The 22264-nt window shown below is 40.5% G+C and overlaps 1 protein-coding gene across 5 annotated transcripts in view; it reads left to right on the forward strand.

The window, feature by feature from the left end:
- The window catches only part of dnajc13 (dnaJ homolog subfamily C member 13), a 128787-nt gene that overhangs the window by 71546 nt on the left and 34977 nt on the right, over window positions 1-22264 (forward strand). For all 5 annotated transcript variants that reach the window (XM_080202262.1, XM_080202253.1, XM_080202271.1 and 2 more), the window contains 14 exons: window positions 52-97; window positions 1142-1296; window positions 4459-4660; window positions 8748-8863; window positions 10843-10921; window positions 12256-12391; window positions 14816-14997; window positions 15935-16009; window positions 16094-16213; window positions 17129-17308; window positions 17495-17662; window positions 17864-17977; window positions 19249-19365; window positions 21493-21670. In XM_080202262.1, the coding sequence (XP_080058388.1) occupies window positions 52-97; window positions 1142-1296; window positions 4459-4660; window positions 8748-8863; window positions 10843-10921; window positions 12256-12391; window positions 14816-14997; window positions 15935-16009; window positions 16094-16213; window positions 17129-17308; window positions 17495-17662; window positions 17864-17977; window positions 19249-19365; window positions 21493-21670 (1868 nt within the window). The remainder of the gene's footprint in view (window positions 1-51; window positions 98-1141; window positions 1297-4458; window positions 4661-8747; window positions 8864-10842; window positions 10922-12255; window positions 12392-14815; window positions 14998-15934; window positions 16010-16093; window positions 16214-17128; window positions 17309-17494; window positions 17663-17863; window positions 17978-19248; window positions 19366-21492; window positions 21671-22264) is intronic.

Raw genomic sequence — 22264 nt, forward strand, 5'->3', positions numbered from 1 at the left:
TTCTGCTATGGTTTGCAGAACTCAATTTATGGAATTGTGTTCTTCTCCTAGGTTTTTGAAATATACTCATTTGAAACAGGCATTCAGATCGGAAGAGGTCAGTATAAAATGGATTGTAAACATTGATCCAAAAACTGAAGCATCTTGTATTCCTGGTTCAGCTATAGTTTCAAGCATCCTTTCTCTCTTGTTTTTAACAATTTACTGAATAACATCATTGATTGAAACCGTTAGCAACATGTAATACTTTATGCTATGTTAACTATCCAACATTTATCTGTTGGTGGAAATACATTTTGGGCACTACTTTACCAGCGTAAATATAAAGGCTAATTTAATCTAAAAAGGATCATGACACTAGGTTAAAGTCCAACAGATTTATTTGGTATCATGAGCTTTTGGAGCGCTGCCCCTTCATGAGGTGAGACTACTTACTGTGCCCACCCCAGTCCAATGCTAGTATCTCCGCATCATTTAATCTGGTGAACCAAATCTCATCTCAAATACCTTTTCTAAGGCTGCATTTCTATTACCAGTTCCTACTTCACACCAAAACTGAACTTGCTTATTGTTAAGCTGTCGCTATCCAGGAGTACTCGAACCATTGTTGAAACCATATTTCCATTATTGCCACCACATCAGATCACCACATTTTTGTGCTTATAGCTCACCGACCGTACTCTCTGTGCATTTTAAACCTGTGCATGCATTCCTCATATTTGTTTTTGGTCTGTTCTTGCCTAGCATGGAACTACTTCCTTCTCTGTACTATCCAGCCCCTTGATGCACTTTCTTCCTTTTTTTCCACTTCTATATCCTGATATCTATGCCAACTTGGTTTAAACCATCACCTGACACACTTATTAACTTATCCGTGAGCACCTTGCAGCTCACCAATGTGTCCCTTTTTGATTGCAAGGCTTAATATAGCAAGTTTGAAAAAATGTAAACATGGCGTTGATCAAGGCAGTAACTCAGTGCACCCATTTATCATGGAGGTTGTGTATTCCAGCACCATTTGTAAACTAATAGCTTAACCCTGTTTTAATACTTCACACAATTCAACGTGTGTAAACCAGGTGAGAGCATTGTGGAAAAAGGCAAATGCCACATTCCTTCATTCTGTCTCCATTTTATGCAGGCAAAAGGACAAGATCTCGTACAGCGGAGTGTCCTGGGACACATTTTACCTGAAGCAATGGTCTGTTACCTGGAAAATTATGAGCCAGAAAAGTTCTCGGAGATTTTCTTGGGTGAATTTGACACTCCAGAAGCAATTTGGAGCAATGAAATGAGGTAGTGGCTGAACCTCTCTGCTGCCTAATCTACATTTTCCTAATCTGTCTGTTACCAATACGTTGAACTTGTAGATGTTGTTGCAGATTTTAAGCTTTGAAAATGGAGTTTAGAAACTAGTGCTTAGGAGGAGGGAGCATATTTTCGGGCGTTTTTGCAAGAAGGTCAAATATCAGAATGTATCCGATCGATCAGTGTGAAACAAGTTAATCAATCACTTGTCAGGTTTTAGTCACTGATTAATGTGTCCAAGATTCGAGTTTGTTTATCAGCAACTTCCGACAGATTCCTTTTTAGTTTTTGCCTTAATTTCTAGTGATCTGTGAATCACAAATACACAAGCACAATGAGTCTACAGTAACTTATCAGTTTACTGGATGCAACAGTAGACATGCAGAGGGTAATATTTAGAAAGTCCCAGCTGTAGAGTTACACCAGATTCTGTTGCTCTTTACTCTGCAGTGATCCATCTATGGCATGTCATCCTTTTGTCTCCTGGCCTGTTTGTGATGGAAGCTAGCTAAAGGCAGCTGACATCTTTCTAAACTGTGATTCACAACACTTTCCTTGATGCTGAGCAGCATTTGCATGCTTTTATTCAGTAATTCTCTTATTGTTCCTATCCTAACTTGCTCATTATTATCATAGAACACCTACAGTGTAGAATGAGACCATTCAGCCCATCAAATCTGCACCAGCTCTCTGACAGAACATCTCACCCAAGTCCTATTCCTAAACTATATATCTTGGGACTAGTAGTTTTTATAGTTTTATCAGGGTATGTGCGCCCCCTATTCCTTAACCATCTGTTCCTTTTGCATGAGCAGGAGATGCATTTGATCTTGTCAAATCCAGCACATCTCCGCGTCCATCAGCCCCGAAATAGGCAAGATCAGTGAGAGAATACTATAACTTGCTCTAACTTGAGCCTATATTATGCTTAATTGTAAGTATAGCCCTGCTTTACTACACTATACTGCTGTGTAATTGCAAGTTATTGTTTTGCCTTGCCTTATTAAAGGTTTCTATTTCTCAACAGCTGGACTGCCCTCTGTGTTGCCTTGACTGCTTGTCTGAGTTTCCAACTTAAGCCAACTCCTTCCCATAATGCATAAACCCTTTGGCACCATGTTGGTGTGTTAAGTTATTTTATTTTAACATCTCGCAAGCCTATAATTTCCAGACAACCTCCTTTTTCAGAAGGAGAATGCTTGAAATGAGCACTGAGGCAGCGAAATTCAATACTGTCCAGAACACTCCAGACTCTTGAGCCCTTCTGACTTTTTGGGTGGGGGGTTGGGGTCAGGTCACCTTTAAGACATTAAACCTGATCTATGAAAGAAGAAACCATTCAAGAATGATGATGAGCAGTAAACTCTAAAAGCATTGCATTACCCAATATGTTAGGTCTGGTATTTGGGTGGTACAGTGGTTAGCACTGTTGCCCCTGTGCCAGGGACCCAGGTTCAATTCCAGCCTCAGGTCATTGTCCATTTGGCATTTGCAGGTTCTCCCCATTTCTGAGCAGGTTTCCAAAACATTGCTGGTTAGGTAGATTGGTCATGCTAAATTGACCCTTAGTGTTGGGAGATTAGCAGAGTAAATAATTAGAGTTATGGAGATGGGGTCTGGGTGAGATTATTTTTGGTGCAGACTTGATGGGCTGAATGGCCTCCTTCCATACCATAGAGATTCTATGATCCTTTGGTGTTTTGAATTCTGATAGGGTCGATAGGTTGGCACAGTCAAATGTTTAGCTTCAATGTTTCTATGTCTGCTTTCAAAAGGGTTCAATCTGAAATCTGTTCTGGAATTTTACACAAATCCGAGAGACACCAATCTACAGTGAAAACTATCTCTAATTCAGTCTTAATTTTAAAAAAATGTAGTATCAAGCCACAGGATTGCTGAAATGATTTCGACTTATTATTGTCACGTTTTGATATACAGTGTTGTTTGTGCGCTGGGAAGAAGGAAAGAAGAGTGTAGAATGTAGGATTGCCAAATCCTGTAAGAGATTGCACTAGAGCATTGTTGGAGAGTTGATGAGAGTTAGTTTTAAAAGCATAGAACGAAGATAAACAATAGAATTAGAGGGTATGCTGGAAACAGCTTGCAAGAAGTCAACTCGCTCCAGTGCCATCTTGAAGTGATGAGTAGTATCAAGTCATTGCCATTGAACTCTTCTTCTATGCTTGATGCTCTGTGTGGTTCAGGAAGCTAAAGAATACAAAAACTGGGAGCAGGAGTAGGCCATCTAACCCCTTGAGCCTGCTCCGCCATTCAATAAGATCATGGCTAATATTTTTGTGGGCTCGGCTGCACTTACCTGCCCGCTCACCATAACCCTTAATTCCTTCACTGAACAAAAATCTATCTTTGCCTTAAAAACATTCAACTGCTTCACTGGGCAGGACATTCCACAGATTCATAACCTTTTGGGTGAAGAAGTTCCTCTTCAACTCAGTCCTAAATCTGCTCCCCCTTATTTTGAGGCTATGCCCCCCGCAGTTCTAGTTTCACCCGCCAGTTAACTTCACAAGTAGTTAAGCTACGTCTGATGTTTGATGCGTCTGATGTTTTTGGCTACCTCAAATGAGATGTTGAATTGCATGGTCTGAGCATCTCTCAAATGGAGCCCGTAGTTTATGCAATTATCACAGCGCCAGGGACCTGGGTTTGATTCCCAACTTGGGTCACTGTCTGCGTGGGTTTCCTGAGTGCTCAGGTTTCCTCCCACAGTCCAGAGATGTGCAGGTTAAGTGGATTGGCCATGGTAAATCGCCCCTTTGTGTCAGGGGGACTAGCAGGGGCAAATACGGGGATAGGGGCTGGGTGAGATTGTGTGGTCAGTACAGACTTGATAGGCTGAATGGGCTCCTTCTGCACTGTAGGGACTGTATGGAAAACAAAATGGTGAGAAAGCCAGGCAGCAGCTGTAAAGATCAGACAAATGATAATGTTTTTAGGAATAACCCTCCAACTAATATTTCTATTGGTCAGTGGTCACTGTTTTCAGCATCTTCAATATGGTTTCAGATATCCAGTTTTTGTTTTAGAATGTTTGGGTGTGTTGGTCACCCTGATTTAACTCGAAGGGAGCGCTTTGGGTGAGAATTAAGCTGCCTGAGAATTAACCAGTTGATTTCTTTTGTCCTACAGGCGTTTAACAATTGAGAAGATTGCTGCCCATTTAGCCGATTTTACTCCACGCCTGCAAAGTAACACAAGAGCACTGTACCAGTATTGCCCTATACCTGCCATCAGCTATCCCCAACTTGAGAATGAGCTCTTCTGTAACATCTACTATCTTAAGCATCTCTGTGATGCCACCCGCTTCCCTGACTGGCCTATTAAAGATCCTGTAAGTTTCCTGATAACTTATATAACTTACTAAGTAATACTGTGTAACGTACAGGACAAATTTCTGAATGCATAATTGTTCAAGACACTGTAAATCTTGGAATTTTTTTCCGCAAAACATTTGCAAATGGGGAAATATTTTAGAGCTACCTTGGGTTTGATGTAGAATCATAGAATCCTACAGCACAGAAAGAGGCCATTTGGCCCATCAAGTCTGCACCAACCACAATCCCTCCCAAGCCCTATCCCCATAACCCTGTACGTTTACCCTAGTTAATCCCCCTGACACTAAGGGGCAATTTCTGTTGGCCAGTCCACCTAACCTGCACATCTTTGGACTGTGGGAGGAAACTGGAGCACCTGGAAAAAACCGCACAGATGATGGAAGAACATGCAAATTCCACACAAGCAGTGACCCAAGTCAGGAATCAAACCTGGGTCCCTGGCGCTGTGAGGTGGCAGCAGTGCTAACCACAGTGCCACCTTCTTTCATTCCCAGGATGTGGACATTGCTAGCTTAGTTTTTATTGCCCAGCCCTATTTATCCACGAGAATTCGAGTTGCTGCCCTGAACAGCCTTGGTGTAGATTGTGAAGATGCCCCCACAATGCTGTTAGGGACATCCAACATTAACACAAATCACTGTTCGAGACAGTCAGGATGGTGTTTCACAGTGACAATGGCATTCCCATACTAGTACTCCTTTCCCTTCACACGAGTGGAGTTTGTGGGTTTGAGACATGCAATTCACTTTCCTGCTGGTTTCCTTGTATTTGAGAGCAGGCAGGCACAGAATTCCAATTGCACGAAAACAAACGCTTTTCAGGTGACTTGGCCAATTATCTTTGAAGCAACTTCCTGCCTTGGTCTTAATATGACTGATCGTATTTTCAGAACTATTGTGAAATTTGGTTCCCTGCCAAACCGTTTAATGGTTTTTGAACGATGGTGTAGACATTCTTGAAACCATGTGAATCTGCTGATTTAACACTGAGGACTTCCTCATCTGAACAGCTGATGTTGACATTTTAAGGAACTGAAAGATTTGTTACAAATGAACGAGTCTGCTTTAGATATTGTATGTTCCTTGTAGAGGGCCACATTGTCTAATTTAATTTAATACTTTTCTATCAACCCATGAGAAAGCTGCATTTAAATGAATGCAGTATTTTCAAAAGTTGCTACAAGATCTTCCAATGATGACAGGTTTAAAAATCCAAAACTACACCAATGCCATTTGCCCTGTCTGAACTTTATCCCCCGTTCATATCATTTTTTGGACAAAGTTAGAAAAATGAACAAATCCTCTTGAACAGTAGATTGCTCAACAATGTGAAGCGCCTTTTGTGCTAGTAATCATCAGTGTGATAGCTGACCTCACTGCTGTTTGTAGAGATTACTCCCTTGCCTCTTTCAAAAGAAGTGACGGTAACAGCAACTGATACTAGGTTTGCACTTTCTTCAGTGGTCCCGAATTGTTGGGAGACTTGTGTTGCCCCTTTCCACCTTGGTATACACTACTGAGGGGAGTGCTGGCCTTCCTTTTGAGTCTTCCTTCGCTTTTGCTATACACCTTCCAAAGTCAAAGTTTATTTATTAGTCACAAATAGTATTTTCATTGCAGTGTTAATGTAAGCCTGTCAAAATCCCTGAGTTGCCACTCTCTGCCTGTTCGGGTACACTGAGGGAGAATTTAGCACGGCCAATCCACCTAACCAGCACATTTTTCAGACAGTGGGAGGAAACCCATGCAGACACAAGGAGAGCATGCAGTCTCCTCAGACAGCGATCCAAGCTGGGAATCGAACCTGGGTCCCTGGTGCTGAGAGGCAGCAGTGCTAATCGTTGTGCCATCTAGTTGAGAAAATTAACTGGGTGCAAAGGCAATGAAAAGTAGTTTTTGTTTGTCTGCAAGGTTTTGGAACAATTCTACTTCTGAACCATTTCTCTTTATCTTTGTTGTCGGTGAACTTTTGTGATATCAGATAACTTAACTTTTCAGTTTCTTATACTCGCAATTTCAAACAAATTTTAATTTGATTCGAATGTGACAAGCTACGTGCTGACTGCAGTTTAGAATCGAATCCAGTTAAAGCAGTCAAGCATCTGGTTTGTAAAGGATGATGCACACTACAGGCCATTAACTGCAGACTGATGTTGGCAATGGCTTCTGCCTGTGGTAACATCATTAAAGTTCAATTGGTTGCACCTCCAAATAAGGTATTAATTATTTGCATCAGTAATCCATGGAGCAGATACTGCAATCAAAGTACACAAATATATCCACGTTATTTAATGTCTCCTTTTAAATCCAATGCATCCTGCATGGACTGGAGGATGTCAAATTGGTCAGAGGGATTAGAGATTGAGAGAGGTGGCACTTGGAGCAAAACTGTAACAAATCTTCCATGTTTTTAAGACATGGAAATGCTGGCGTTGGACTGGAGTGGGCACAATAAGAAGTCTCAACACCAGGTTAAAGTCCAACAGCTGCTCTGAAAGTTCATGATTCCAGATAAACCTTTGGACTTTAACCAGATGTTGTGAGACTTTTTTTATTCATTTGTGGACATGGGCATCACTAGCTGGCCAGCATTTTATTCCCCTACCAACTTAAATACAACATCTTGAAATATAGAGGCATCATTATTTAAATTGAGCTAAAAACAAATTCCTGTGGATGGATTGGCATAATGTGGAGATGCAGCATTGGACTGTGGTAAAACGGTAAGAAGTCTTGCAACACCAGGTTAAAGTGCAACAGGTTTATTTGGTAGCAAAAGCCACTAGCTTTTAGAGTGCAGCCCCTTTGTCAAGTGATGGGAGTTCTATTCACAAACAGGGCATATAAAGACAGAAACTCAATTTACAAAATAATGATTGGAATGTGAGCCTTTACAAGTAATCAGGTCTTAAAGGTAAAGCACAGGTTAGAGAGATGTGTAATGTCTCTAGAAAGGACAGTTAGTGAGATTGTGCAAGCCCAGGCAAAAGTCGTGGGGTTACAGATAGTATGACATGAACCCAAGATCCTGGTTGAGGCCGTCCTCGTGTGTGGAACTTGGCTATCAGTTTCTGCTCATCGACTCTGCTTTTCAAGTAGACAATGTTAGCCGAGTTGCAAGAGCATGTACGTACATGTTCATGCAACTCGGCCAACGTTGCCTATCTGATACGCTGTAGGAAAGGATGTCCCAAGGCATGGTACTCTGGGGAGACCATGCAGACACTACGACAATAGATGAATGAACACTGCTTGACAATCACTAGGCAGGAGTGTTCTCTTCCTGTTGGGGAACACTTCAGCAGTCACGGGCATTCAGCCTCTGATCTTCAGGTAAGCGTTCTCCAAGGCAGCCTTCATAACACACGACGCAGAGTTGCTGAGCAGAGACTGATAGCCAAGTTCCGTACATATGAGAATGGCCTCAGCCGGGATCTTGGGTTCATGTCACACTATCTGTAACCCCCCACAACTTGCCTGGGCTTGCAAAATTTCCCTAATTGTCCTGTCTGGAGACAATACACATCTCTTTAACCTGTGCTTAATGCTCTCTCCACTCTCATACCTTGAAGACTTGATTATCTTAAAGACTCGCATTCCAATCATTATTTTGCAAATTGAGTTTGTCTTTATATGCCCTGTTTGTGAACAGAACTCCCACTCACCTGCTGAAGGAGCAGTGCTCCGAAAGCTAGTGGCTACTGTTACCAAATAAACCTGTTGGATTTTAACCTGGTGTTTTGAGACTTCTTACTGGATTGGCATATCCAGGTTTTTGCAATTAACCATTTGCCGTGCTTTCCTGAAATTTATTAAATACCTAAAGTCAATGTTCCTACATTTTCTAGCTAATGCATTATGTACTTTGCCACATGCTTTAAAAAGTAGCTGTAATGGGAGATTTTCTAATTTGGATAATTAAATTTGGAAGATCTAAATACTAATGCATTTTTCAGCTATCAGTGTCAGATCATTTTAATGCTACATTAATTGAAGTTGGACAAGCCTCGCTTCAGTAAGTGTGTGGATTTAAATTAATATTCAGGTATGGGAATTGCTAACATTTGTGTTTGCCTCTATTCAGGTAAAATTGCTAAAAGACACTCTTGATGCCTGGAAAAAAGAAGTGGAAAAGAAGCCACCTTCAATGTCGATCGATGAAGCTTACGAGGTTCTGAACCTTCCAAAGGGGCAAGGAATGTGAGTATTTATGATTGATGGAACTTTCATTAGATCAGAAAGCAATTTTGTAAACACTCTCCCGATAGTGACCGTTTGCTAAGCGAACCATCAAATCTCACTCATTGCTGGTTTTCTGTGCAGGGAAGGTGCATTTCACAGCTTCAATTTAGATCTTCTCCTCCTTGAGCTTGTGACATGAGTTGCAGTTGTAAATGTATTTGTGTGGAGAGTGCACTATCATAGGTGACTGAATACAGAAATGATTCCATGTGAGGCAAACTTATGAACGATGCAGATATTAAATGAATTATGACATTCTCTACTCTGTGGAGTAAATGCCAAACCGGCAACACTTTGATGTTTTCATAGAATCATTGAATCCGGATGGTGTAGGAGGAGGCCGTTTGGCCTATCATGTCTGTATCAATTCTCCAAAACTATTGCACCCTATCCTGGTAACCCCATGTATTTACCCTCCTAATCTCCCGAACCTACACATCTTGAGGCACTTAGGGAGAATCTAGCACAGCCAATGTATCTAATCTGTCCATATTTAGACTGCGGGAGGGAACTGTAGCACTCGGAGGAAACCTAAGCAGACACAGCAAGAACGTGCAGATTCTGCACAGACACTTGTCCAGGACTGGAATCGAACCCGGCTCCCTGGCACTAAGGCAGCAGTGCCAACCACTGCGAGTGTGCTGCTTAGTACCCAGAAGTTTCTACCAGAAGTGTGATTTGATACTTTTTTTTATACCACATATTTTTAATCTAACCAAGCACCTTTAAGTGAAAACTGACTTTTTCATTCCTTGATAGTTGCACTTATTTCCCCTGTTGTAAGTTCCCACGTCCAGATTGTGTCAACCTTCCATGCTATCAAGAAAAATCTGCTATCTTGCTCTATCATGTTAAAGTTTATTTATTGGTGTCACAAGTAGGCTTTCGTTTTCACTGTCGCAAAGTTACTGTGAAAATCCCCTAGTCGCCACAGTTCAGCACCTGTTTGGGTACACTGAAGGAGAATTACCATGACAATGCCAGCATTTCTTTCGAACTGTGGGAGGAAACTGGAGCCATCTGGAGGAAACCCACACAGACACGAGGAGAACATGCAGACTCCACGCAGACACTGGCCCAAGCCGGGAATCAAACTTGGGTCCCTAATGCTGTGAGGCACCAGTGCTAACCACTGTGCCACTCCAGATTTAGACTGTAGGAGGAAAATTAAGCAATTAAAAAAAAAACTCATTGCAAAATAACATGATTGGTCTTACCAGGCTGTTTAATATGTTCATTAAAATTTTTACTTTGATTTCAGCCTGTCTTAAAAACCTGGAATTTAACTGGGTACCACTACTTCCTAGAGGCTGAGAGCTTTCAATCGCTGTGTTCTGAGTATGTGTAGCTTGTAGGATGTCCCATGTTGCAAGCTATGTATAAACATATTTGAAATCCTGCCAAGATTTGAGCTTCTTTCTGAAGAATAAACTGCACAGAAATAGACTTTAGTTTGAGGCCCCAGGAGGTTTTAGTGCTGTTGTAAACCCCTCTCAGAAAAATCTTGAAGATAGCACTTGTGGACAGCTTTAATCGTTCCAATGCCAATTAAAAACAAAACATGGTAATGTCTCCTGAATCACTTTTGATGCTTGAGAAATTTTGTATATTTATAAACTTGGAACCTCATTTCTAAATACTGAGGTACTTTATTAAGCTTGCTGTTCTGACCTTGGTGTAAACCAAGGAATCAAAACCTATTGTATCATCTTCAATTAACTGCTTGGCTTTGTAACTAAGTTACGCATTCAGGCAAAAGATGACACAATTGGAGTATCCTTCGACAAGTATTTCTGAATTTTTCTGTAGGTTGGCTTGGAGACATGGTGGGCGAATCAATAAAGGGAGCTATTTTAGAAGACTGCGTAGAGATTCTTTGTGATCTTGAATGAATATTAGCCATGAGTAATTTGTTGTGCCATTAATTTTCCTGATAGGCATGATGAGAGCAAGATCAGGAAAGCCTATTTCAGACTTGCACAGAAATATCATCCTGATAAAAATCCTGAAGGCAGGGTAAGTTCTCATACCATAATCGTGAATAATAGATGTGTATGCACTGGTGACCTTGAAAGAATATTTACAATGGCAACCTTGCTTTACTTTGTTGCATGAAATATAAAAATCTGGAGTTGGTTAGTGACTTTATATGCTAACAAGTAGTGCACTGGGTTGCTGGTGGTCCTTTTTCAATGGCAGCTACTTTTTTAATCACCAACAGCACACGGTGCCTTTTAAAGTATTAAAATGTCCCAAGAGCCTTCCCGAGACTCTGAAAAAAATTTGATGCTGAACCATGTGAATGGTGAGGGCAGTGACCAAAAGTTCAAAGGGAGGGAATGTATGGTAGCTAAATTTGCCAATGACACCAAGATAGGCAGGAAGGTATGTTGTCAAGAGATGGAGAGTCTGCAGAGGGATATGGGATAGCTTAATTGAGTGGGTAAGAAAATTGGCAGACGGTGTATAATGGAAAATGTGAACAACTTCACTTTGGCAGGAAGAATAGAAACAGCATATTATTTAGACAGAATGATTGCAGAGCTTGGTACAAAGGGATTGGGGTATCTTGGAGCATTAATCACAAAATGTTAGTGTACAGGTACAGCAAGTGATTGGGAAGGCACATGGGTTGTTGGCATTTATTGCAAGAGGAATGGTATAGAAAAGATTAGGGAGGTTTTACTTGAGCTATACGGGTTCTTGATGAGATCGCGCCTGGAATACTGTGTATCATTTTAGTCTCTGTTTGAAAAAATATATTGTTAGAAGCTGTTCAGAGAAGGATCAGTTGTTACATTCCTGGATGAAAGGCTTATCTTGTTAAGAAAGGTTGAGCCCATATCCATTGATGTTTAGAAGAATGAGGTGGTCTGATTTGAAACATACAAGATCCTGAAGGGACTTTGAAAGGGTGGATCCCTGGAGAACGCTTTCTCTTAAGGTAGCAGAGTTTAAGAATGAGGTTTTCCTTTTGAGATGTAGATGAGGTTGTTTTCTCTGAGGGTTATTCGTATGCAGCGTTCTTTTCCCCAAAAAGCAGTGGAATCTGGGTCATTGAATTAATTCAAGGTAGAGTTAGATTTTTGATAGACAAAGGGAGTCAGGGGTTATGTAGGGCATACAGGAAGGTGATTGTGAGACCACAACCAGATCAGCCATCTTATTGAATGACAAACAGACGGCCTACTCCTGAGTTCCGTGTTCCAAAGCAATAGGTTTTAAATAGCGCCTCAAAGGGCGAAACAGAGGTTGAAAGGGGAAATTGCAGCTCTTAGGGCTTTGAATGCTATGAACTATGTTGCAGACCTTTTCGCTTTCTATTAAACTTTTGTACGGTTTCTTTCAAGGATATTTTTGAAAAGGTGAATAAAGCTTATGAATACTTGTGTACAAAGTCAATCAGAGTGGTAGATGGACCTGATCCAGAGAATATTATTCTCATCCTGAAAACACAAAGCATCCTCTTCAACAGATACAAAAATGGTAAGATCGTCTGTCCATGAGGAATGCTGGCGTATTTTATTTTAATTTGACAAATTAAGCATTTTGCCATTTTGGAAATATTTTTGGTTGTTAGTTTCGTAAGTCCTTGTTCTAGCAAAAGGTCACACTACTACTGAATTGCATTCAGTAAGCAATTTGAATTATTTGGCAAAAGCAATAATGAAATAGAAATGGAAAAAAGTCATCCATTCTGGAGTGAACCGGGGAGGCGGGGGGGGTGTGAGGTGGCGGTGGTCACAGAGAAGAAAGGGTGAATATAGCAGAGTCTCTGGCCACCATCTTCCAGTTGTCCATGGATACGGATTGGTATTGGAAAACTGGAAGATTTGCAAATATTACATTTCTGTTCAGGGGATAAACCTGGCAACCACAAGCTCGATAGTAGTCATGATGTGGGTATGCCGGCGTTGGACTGGCATAAACACAGTAAAAAGTCTGACAACACCAGGTTTTAGTCCAACCGATTTATTTGATAATATACTGACAAGCTTTCGGGGTTAGTCCCTTCATCAGGTGAATGGCATTCACCTGATGAAGGGACTAACCCCGAAAGCTTGTGAGTCTATTATCAAATAAATCGGTTGGACTAAAACCTGGTGTTGTCAGACTTTTTACCACAAGCTGGTCAGCCTAATGCTGGTGGCGGAGAAGCTTTTGAAGACAATCCAATCACCCAGAAAGTAGGCTTTAGTAAATGAAGCGGCAAGGATTTGTTTAAAAAGGCCAATCATGTTTAACTTGAATTTCTTGCAGTAATGGAGAGGGTTGAAGGAGACACTGTATAACTTCAGCCACGTGAAGAGACTAGAGATGTTGAGGTTGTTGTTGGACAGAGATTGTTAATGGCAGATTTCACCGATGCATTCAGAATCATGAATGCTTTTGAATTTTTGTTCATTCTGTCATAGGATGTGGGCTCCACTGGAAAGAGCAACATTTGCTGCCCATCACTAATTGCCTTTGAATGAAGTGGCTTGTTCAACTATTTTGAAGCATAGTTAAGAGGCACTACATTTGTTGAGGATTTGGAGTGATATGTAGGCCAGACCAGGCGTGGACAGTGGATTCCCTTCCCTAAAGGATATCGTGAATCAGATGGCTTTTTAATGACAATCCATGATGACTTCATGGTCACCAATACTAAGACTGGCTTTTGATTCCAGTTATTTTGTTAATTGAATTTAAATTCCACTGACTGTCTTGGTGAGGCTTGAACCCATGTCCCCAGAGCGATAGCCTGGGACTCTGGATTGCTGGTCCAGTGTCATTTCCACTACATCACTAGAGTAAGGAGAAGCTATTTCCAGTGACAGAAGGGTCAGTAACCTGAGGACACATGCAAGGAAATTGACAATAAAATCAAAATGATTTCATGAATGAATGAGGATGAGAAATTTTTTAATGCAGTGAGTTGTGATTGGAATGCGCTGCCTGAAAGGGTGGCGGAAGCAGATTCAATAGTAACTTGCAAAAGGAATTTTGACAAATAATTGAAAGGAAAATGGGGAAGCAACAAGGGTTAGAGTTCACCAATTGCGTAGCACTTTCAATCAATGGGCTTCTTGGACCCACTAACCACCTTTTTTGTTCTATCATTCTGTATCAAGTTGTTATGGTGATGTTATTCTCTGGTCTTTAATTCAGGTGTAATGTAACAATCCCTTGAATAGTTTTTCCTGAGAGCTGCTGGAACTGATTTTACATCAGCCATTGCAGGTGGAATTTTGCTACAGTTCCGAGTTTTTTAAAAAAGACAGGAATGCCAGGCAAATTCACTTATGCACTGAATATCTCTTTGCCTCTGGGCTGTTGACTCTGAATTGGACTGTGCTGACTACCTGTCTGCCTCTGGGCTGTATCTGTCTCACTCTCATTTCTGAATAGTAGCAGATTTCAAAAATGCTGGAGCAAGCACCATTTGGGTCAAATATCAAAATTTCCTGTGAATACCCCCACCCGAAAAAAGCCATTGTGCACCATCAGAATTCACATGCCAACTTCATTTTTCTTAATCCAACATACTTGACATCTTCTAGTTGACCTCTGCTCCCCCCACCACCAAATTAATATTTTGTTCTTCATGAGACTGTTTCAGCTTTCCTGACAAATTCAACTGTACAGAGCAGTGCTCCCAAAACACTAATACTCATGAGATCCAATGCAACAGCCTGCTGACCAGTTTCAGTCACCTTGAAGCAGTAACCAGTTCATAGGCCTTTGGAGCAGTTTGTCCAATTGAATCATTTTTGTTGTCAGTGTTTTATGAGGCGCTGTTAGCTTTTTAAAATTTTGTAGGTTGGCAATTATGCATTTCAAGTTAACGTTTTCCATAGAGTATATGTAATTTCATGACTATCTGAATTTTCATGATTCGGCTTTGTCCCTTTTTTTTTATTCCTGTAGATCTAGAACCCTACAAATATGCAGGATACCCGATGTTAATCAAGACCATTACTATGGAAACTTCAGATGATCAACTGTTTAGCAAGGTGTCCTTGTTACCAGCTTCCACTGAATTGGCTTATCATACTGTCAATTGCTCAGCATTGAATGCTGAGGAGCTTCGCAGAGAGAATGGAATAGAGGTAACTTGTGCACCACAACTGTATATACTGTGTTTAGGAAAATAAGTATGGAAACTATTGTTCAAAAATTCTGATCTTGTGTACACAAGTTTTGAAATTGAGTCAGCGTTTGTCAGCGGACAGGATCTAGTTTGTAAGTATAAGTTGGAAACGTTTCATTAAATTTACTTGTACGGTGATTTTTGTGTCACCTAATAATAATAGTAATATAATTGGATTTTTACAATCTGTACCACAGTTAGTACTGCTGCTTCACTGCACCATGGTTAGTACTACTACCTCACTGCACCAGGGACCCAGGTTCGACTTCTGGTTTGGGTCACTGTCTGTGCGAAGTTTGCACATTCTCCCTGTGTCTGCGTGGGTTTCCTCCAGGTGCTCCAGTTTACTCCCACAGTCCAAAAGACGTGCTGGTTAGGTCAAGCTAAATTCTCCCTCAGTGTACCCAAACAGGCACCAGTGTGTGGCGACTAAGGGATGTTCACAGTAATTTCTTCACTGTTAATGTAAGCCTACTTGTGATACTAATAAATAAAGTTAAACTCCCCCCAGAGACCGATTCAGTGAGCCTTCATTGTGTCACCTCCAGGTATATATCTCTCTCTCTCTCTCTCTCTCTCTCTCTCTCTCTCTCTCTCTCTCTCTCTCTTCCCCCCCCCCCCATTGAATGCGGGGGTGTGGTCGTGCTGTAGAATTTGCTCTTATCTGTTGGTTCTGAGGACGACTAGGGGATTTTCACAGTAACTTCATTGCAGTGTTAATGTAAGCCTACTTGCAACACAAATAACCATGATTTTACATTTCCACCAAGAACCAGGTACAGTTAGTTTAATGCTCTGTGTGATGACTGAAATGGTTGCTTTAGGCTTCATCAGCTTCCAGTTTTGCAATGCGAGTAAACCTCCAGTAATTCTGCAAGTGGTTGTTCATTTTTCAGGTGCTGCAAGATGGCTTTGCACGTTGTGTGGCAGTATTAACAAACTCGAGCAAAAAGGGTGATATGGCTGTGGAGGTAAGATTATTAAAATTGGAGTGTAGCTTGAAATTCTGCACTAAGATGGAGTGGGATTAATATGTTATCTGTCTTCCTTTGTAGGTCTGTGGCCATATCTGTAAATGTTACAGTGTTGCAGCTCAGTTTGAAGAATGCAGAGAAAAGATAACAGAGATGCCCAACATCATAAGAGACCTCTGCAGATTGCTATATTATGGCAAAGTAGGTATTTTTGCAGTGAACTTGATTGTAAAAGGCGTTTACGGATCATTGCAGATTTTCAAAGTTACGACTTGTCCTTTTGGGACAGATGCAGAGAACTTCTTTCTGATGGCTTAGGAATAGAACACTCTCTGCGTCAGAATGTGATGGATGCAGGACCGTTAAATATCTTTAAGGCAGAGGGAGATTAATTCCCTTGTCTAATAAGAATCTTAAGTTTCTTGGGGGTGGATGGGAATGTTAGAAGCTTAAAAGATCAGCTTTGATCTTACGAATGGTGGTGCAGGCTGGAGGGGCTGAATGGCCTACTGTGTTCCTATTTTGTGTGTTCAGATACATTAACTTTGCGTTCTCTACTAAAGGGAAAGGAACAGAATTTCTTCCTAAAGAACAGTATTGCATACAATGCTATGAATTATCTCAATCTGATTGTTCCTAATGCAGAAACCCTCGGGGCTAATTGCAGTATGGATTTCAGATAATTTGGGCTGTTGGATACACTGTACAAGTCTAGGCCGACTTGCATTACAAAGTCCAAAGCCTAGCTGTGGTCTAAACTGAATAACTGGCTAGAAAAGTACAATATATCACTGAATAATAAATGCAGGGGATCCGTAATAAGTTCCCACCTCTGGCACCATCTGCAATTATGCTTGTAGGAGTCAAAAATGCAGGCACACAAGTCGTGAGGGAAACAGTGCAGGTGCACAAGTAGACTTCCCATGCTAAAGGTCAAGTGAGTGGCAAGGTTTATGTCAGTGTGACTCAGACTTCCCACACTGAAGGTCAATGAGGCTTTTAAAAATGTGTTTTTATTGGATGCGTTCGGTTTTTGGATTTGCAAATAAAGGATACTTGGAACTGTAGTAAAATAGTCGCTTTAAGCTTGCATTCTAAGTCTGTCTTTGTGCACAGAGCCTACCACGTACGGCCATGCTGGCAGTTGAATGTGTTGGTTCCTTTGCTGTGGATTACTGGTTACAGACACACTTGTTTCAAGCTGGCATTCTGTGGCACCTTCTAGTCTACCTCTTCAGCTATGATTACACACTGGAAGAAAGCGGAATTCAAAAGTGTGAAGAAACCAACCAGCAGGTATTAACTAGAATTGGTTTACACTGCGGTCAGACTTTGATGACTAGAGTAATTTGTTTTTGGCAAGAGTTTCAGTTAATTTTGATGGAGCTCAATATTTATTCAAGGATTTTTGGTGCTAAGAAGTAGAGGTGGAAATGATCTTTTTGTGAAATCAATTGCTATGTTCTGGTTCCTTTTGAACAGGAAGTTTCGAATAGCCTTGCAAAGCTCTGTGTAACTGCGCTGAGTCGATTAGGTGGCTATTTGCCAGATGAAAAGGCAACACCTGAAAACCCTACAATAAGAAAGTGTTTGGCAGCTTTATTATCACCTTTTGTCGCAAGAAGGCTTTCTCAAGACAGCCCAGCAGAGGTAATGTTACTCATCCTCTTTACTGCACCGCATATTCAATTGTTCAATCTTGCCTGGAGCTACACAATCACTTCAATATCATGAACAGAACAGAGCATTTTTGCACAGCATCTCCGGTCAATTCTTGATGTGTTAAAGTGACACACGGATTGAAATGCCAGATTACATTCTGCTTACGTACAAGAACATTCTTTGTTTCAGATTCTCAAGATGCTCAACAGTAACACCGAGAATCCCTATTTAATCTGGAGCAATGGAACTCGGGCTGAGCTGCTGGAATTTCTTGAAGGGCAGCAGGAAAGTATGATAAAAAGGGTAAGTCTTTTACTTCTATGAAGTAACAGTTCAGACATTGACTGCGTATTTTATGTGGTATATTTAACATGACAAAACATGCAGTGTAATGCAATATGAAATGCCATTTGTCCTCAGTTGGAAATTAATATGTTGGCTATTGCCACTAAATAGTGCTACTAAATTCCATCGGTCAACCGAGCAGGTACAATGCTTAATACAGTGTATTTTGTGTATGGCCAACCAAGAAATGGGAAGTGTTGAGGCCCTGGTGATCTCTTTTTAAAAAAAAATGAGAATTTTTAAAGCCAAGTGTTGCAGTGGGAAACAAGGATGAGTCAGTGATTTGTAAGCCTGATGGTTAAATAGAACTGAGCTGCAAAGTTTTGCGTCAAGTGCAAATTTACCAAGGCTGCAAGGTGGGAGCCTGATCAGGAGATCATTTAAAAAGCAAGCCTTGAAGTACCAAAGGCATGGATAAGAATAAAAGCAGCAGGTGAGCTGAAGCTGATTTGGATATGGGTGGTGTTATGTCTGTGGCAGTAGATGGTCTTAGTGGTGGAGTCGTCAGTAATGTGCGTCGTCAGTTTTTAGTTTCAAGGATGACAAGGTTGCAAATGGTCTGTTTCAGCCTTACGTGGTGGAGAGGGAGGGAGTCTGTGGCTAGGAAATGAGTATGTGGCAGAGATAAAAAACAATGACTTCAGTGCCCTAACATTGAATTGATACAGGAGGCGGTGAGGCATCATTGATAATGAAAAATTGCATCTATTTGAAAGAATGCTTGTGTTGTATAAAATGAACATGCATATAAATCCTGGTAAGGCATCTTTTTTGAGATTGTAACGCCAAATTTAATGCTGTGATAAAGAAATTGGACAGTGATTTAATTGCAATTTTATTAAACATCATTTGCTGGAACAGCCCCTATGCTGCAATTCAACTTATGCTGCCCAGGTCCCCTCATTTAAATAAAATGCAGGATTTTCATTAAAAAAAATACAAATTTTCAAAGCATGTTTGTTGCTTTGTAAATTGCATGTAAAATATGATTTACCTGAACTATTTGGGAATATCTGATATTCTGAAGATCATTGATCAGTTTTATTGGTTTACTAATGGTTTGCCCAAATTCTGGTTCATTTCAAAACTAATTTGAATAACACACAATCATACCTTTTACTGAGTTTTGTCTACTTCTAATGGTAGTGACTCTATGACACTGACCTTTAAAGGTCTAATTGCTTTGATTAGCACTTCAAGTAATTGTCAATGTTTTATCTTTTATCAAGGGGGATTGTGATAAGAATTATGGTGCTGAGTTTGTTTTCAGTGAACATGCGAAAGAGCTCATCGTTGGTGAAGTTTTTGTCAGAGTCTACAATGAACAGCCAACATTCCCATTAGAGGTAAGATTGCAAAAAGACAGTTCATCCTATGGAAATGCTTGGGCTTCTGAGCAAAAATCCTGCATCTCTCATTGTATAGTACAGAATGAAATGTCAATTGTATTTTTTTACAAAGGAAAATTTACACTGCACAAAATATTGACGTAATTTGGCTATTACAGAACCATAGAATGGAGAGGGAGGCCATTCGGCCCATTGATGATCCTATAGCAGAGGCAGGTGGAAGGACATGGATTGACAGGCAGAGTTGGGCACAGAAGGTGACAGAGTGTGAGGCATATGTAGGAAATTAGAAAGAAACATCGGGAAGCTGAATGAATAACAAAGTAAAACAGAGAAAAAAGGTTGGGGAGTGTGGAGAACTGAAAGTTACAGGAATTGATTCTTAATTTTTTTTTGTATGTAGCAGCCAGGAAACCTATTTTTATTTCCCCTTTTGTGTCATTCTGTTTCAAATGCTGGCATTGTGAAATCAACTCGTAGTAAATCCCTATTGGTCAGGAGCAAGCAGGGAGATAGAATGGTTATAACCAATCAAGAGATAGGGAGGCCTGGAATGATTTGAAAATAAATAAGAATTTTTAAGTGTTGCTGTGGGAAATGAGGGTAAGTCAGCGATTGCAAGTTTGATGGCTAAGTAGAATGTGGCAGTAAAGTTTTGGAATAGTTCATTCAAGTTCAGAGGCTTATCTAGAGAACATTTTAAGAGTTGAGTTTTTGGCAGATTGAGTATAAAATAGGAAAATGTGAAGTTATCCACTTTGGTCATGAGAATAAAAAAAATAATATTTTTAAAAGGTGAGAAACTTGTATTAATGCTCAGAGACTTTGGCCTGCTGATATGAGGAATGCAAAAAGTTAGCATGCAAGTGCAGCAAGGAATTAGGAAGACAAATGGCATGTTGGTCCCTATTGCAAAGGGGTTGAAGTACAAGAATGCCAAATCTTTTTATGATCATACAGGGTTTTGATGAGACCACTTCTGGAATACGGCACCATTTTGGTCTGCATATCTAAGAAAGGATTTACTTGCATTCAGGTGGTACAGTGAAGGCTCACTCAATTGGTTCAGGAATGAGTGGGTTGTCCCATGAGAGGATGAGTAAATTGGGCTTGTGTTATCTGGAATTTAGAAGAATAAGAGGCAATCTCATTGAAACCTACAAAATTCTGAAGGGGCTTGATAGGATGGACTTTGAGAGATTGTTTCCCCTGGTTGGGAAATCTAAAACACAGACATAGTCTCAGAATAAGGGATCGATTGTTTAGGACTGAAATGAAGAAAAGGGTTGCGTGTCTTTGGAATTCTGTACCCCAGATGGTAAAAATTGGGTTCAGAATAGGAATGGGCGGCTTCCAGAACTTTTTGGATGTGCATTGTGCTGACCTATGCTGTCTGCTAGTAATGGGGCCAGCTGTCTGGGAGTTCATGGCTAACCTGTGCCTTTTTTTGTTGCTAGCAGTGCTGCTCTTACCATTTTAGGATCTATTTTGTGATTCCCAAAACAATTGACCAACGAGTGAGCTCATTTTCCAATTTAGAAAGTCGCTTCTTTTGGCGCGTTTCATTTTACCTTAAATCATTTTAGGGCTTTCACCTCTAAAGCTTGTCTTTTTTTTTCTTATCGATCAAGTTCTATAAAGGACACATCAGTAACCATTCCTAGATTTGCTTTATATTGACTTCTATCTGTATTTCCTTCCATTCATGTAATTTATGTCAGTGATTTTCCACATTCGTTAATTATCTCAGTATATGTCTCTTCGATCACCTTCCAAGGCTGAAAAGGGTTCTTTCTCATTCAGTTCTCCTGGCATTTGATCATCCTTGTGACATTTCTCTGCATTACCTGAATTCTTGAACTTGTCTGTGCCTGTTATTACACTGTTTTTTTGTAAGTGCCCACCATGGGTGCTATGCTGAGCTGGAGAACCAGTGCAATAGCAGGATGACTTCCCTGTAAAGGGGCATGTGAATTCAGAAATGTTTATTTAACTGAGTTCTATTCCCTTAAGAGACAGTTAGAATATTCACTGCAGAAACAAATAATTAAATCTAAAGCCCCTTGTATCAATATTTCCTCTTAAGATAAGTACCATAGCTTCAACTTGATTCTCCTTTCCTAGTTTCCGAAGGCTTTTGCAGCCAGTCTGCTTGACTACATAGGATCACAAGCACAATATCTACACACTCTGATGGCCATGACACAGATGGGGAAAGTGGAATCTGATCAGCATGAAGACAGGTTGAGGCGAGCTGAAATGGCTCTAGAGGCACTACGTAATGTCATCAAAAACAATCCAGGTTGGTGCAATTTGAATACAACGTAAGCTGACACTTAACACTCTTGTCAGTGCTGAGCTATTTGAGGTGCCACTATTTGAGATATTAAACAGAAGCTTCATTTGTCTGCTCGACTGGATATTAAAAAAAATCCCTTGTACTTTCAAAAAAAAGCAAGAAATTCTTGCCAATGTTCCTCCTAATCAATATAGTCAAAATCAGTTTAACTATTACTGGTGGGACAGTGTGTGCCTTCAGTTACAAGAATCTGTATTCCCAAAGTAATGGATGTGATCTAAGACATAGAAGAAAAACTGCCTCAAAGTTCACCTGTTAGGCATGATTTGCCCTTTATAAATCAATGCTTGTGTTCTCCAATCCGTTCATATGTTCCTGAATGCTACATTTAGTGATTTTGAACAGCACCAGCCTAATCTTGCTGCAATGGTGACCCCTTTGGCTTCCATTAAGGTTCCCATTTTAAAATATCTTTCAGAAGAAAATACCCAGCATTTGGAATATGCAATTTGGGGGGTGTGGGAGGGGGGAAGTGGGTGGGTGGTTAATGCTCACTTGAACGACATCGAACTCATTGTATGTAGTTGTCATTGGCTA

This window comes from Carcharhinus amblyrhynchos, chromosome 2 (genome assembly GCF_965287045.1).
Source record: "Carcharhinus amblyrhynchos chromosome 2, sCarAmb.v2.hapA, whole genome shotgun sequence".
Classification (NCBI taxonomy): domain Eukaryota; kingdom Metazoa; phylum Chordata; class Chondrichthyes; order Carcharhiniformes; family Carcharhinidae; genus Carcharhinus; species Carcharhinus amblyrhynchos.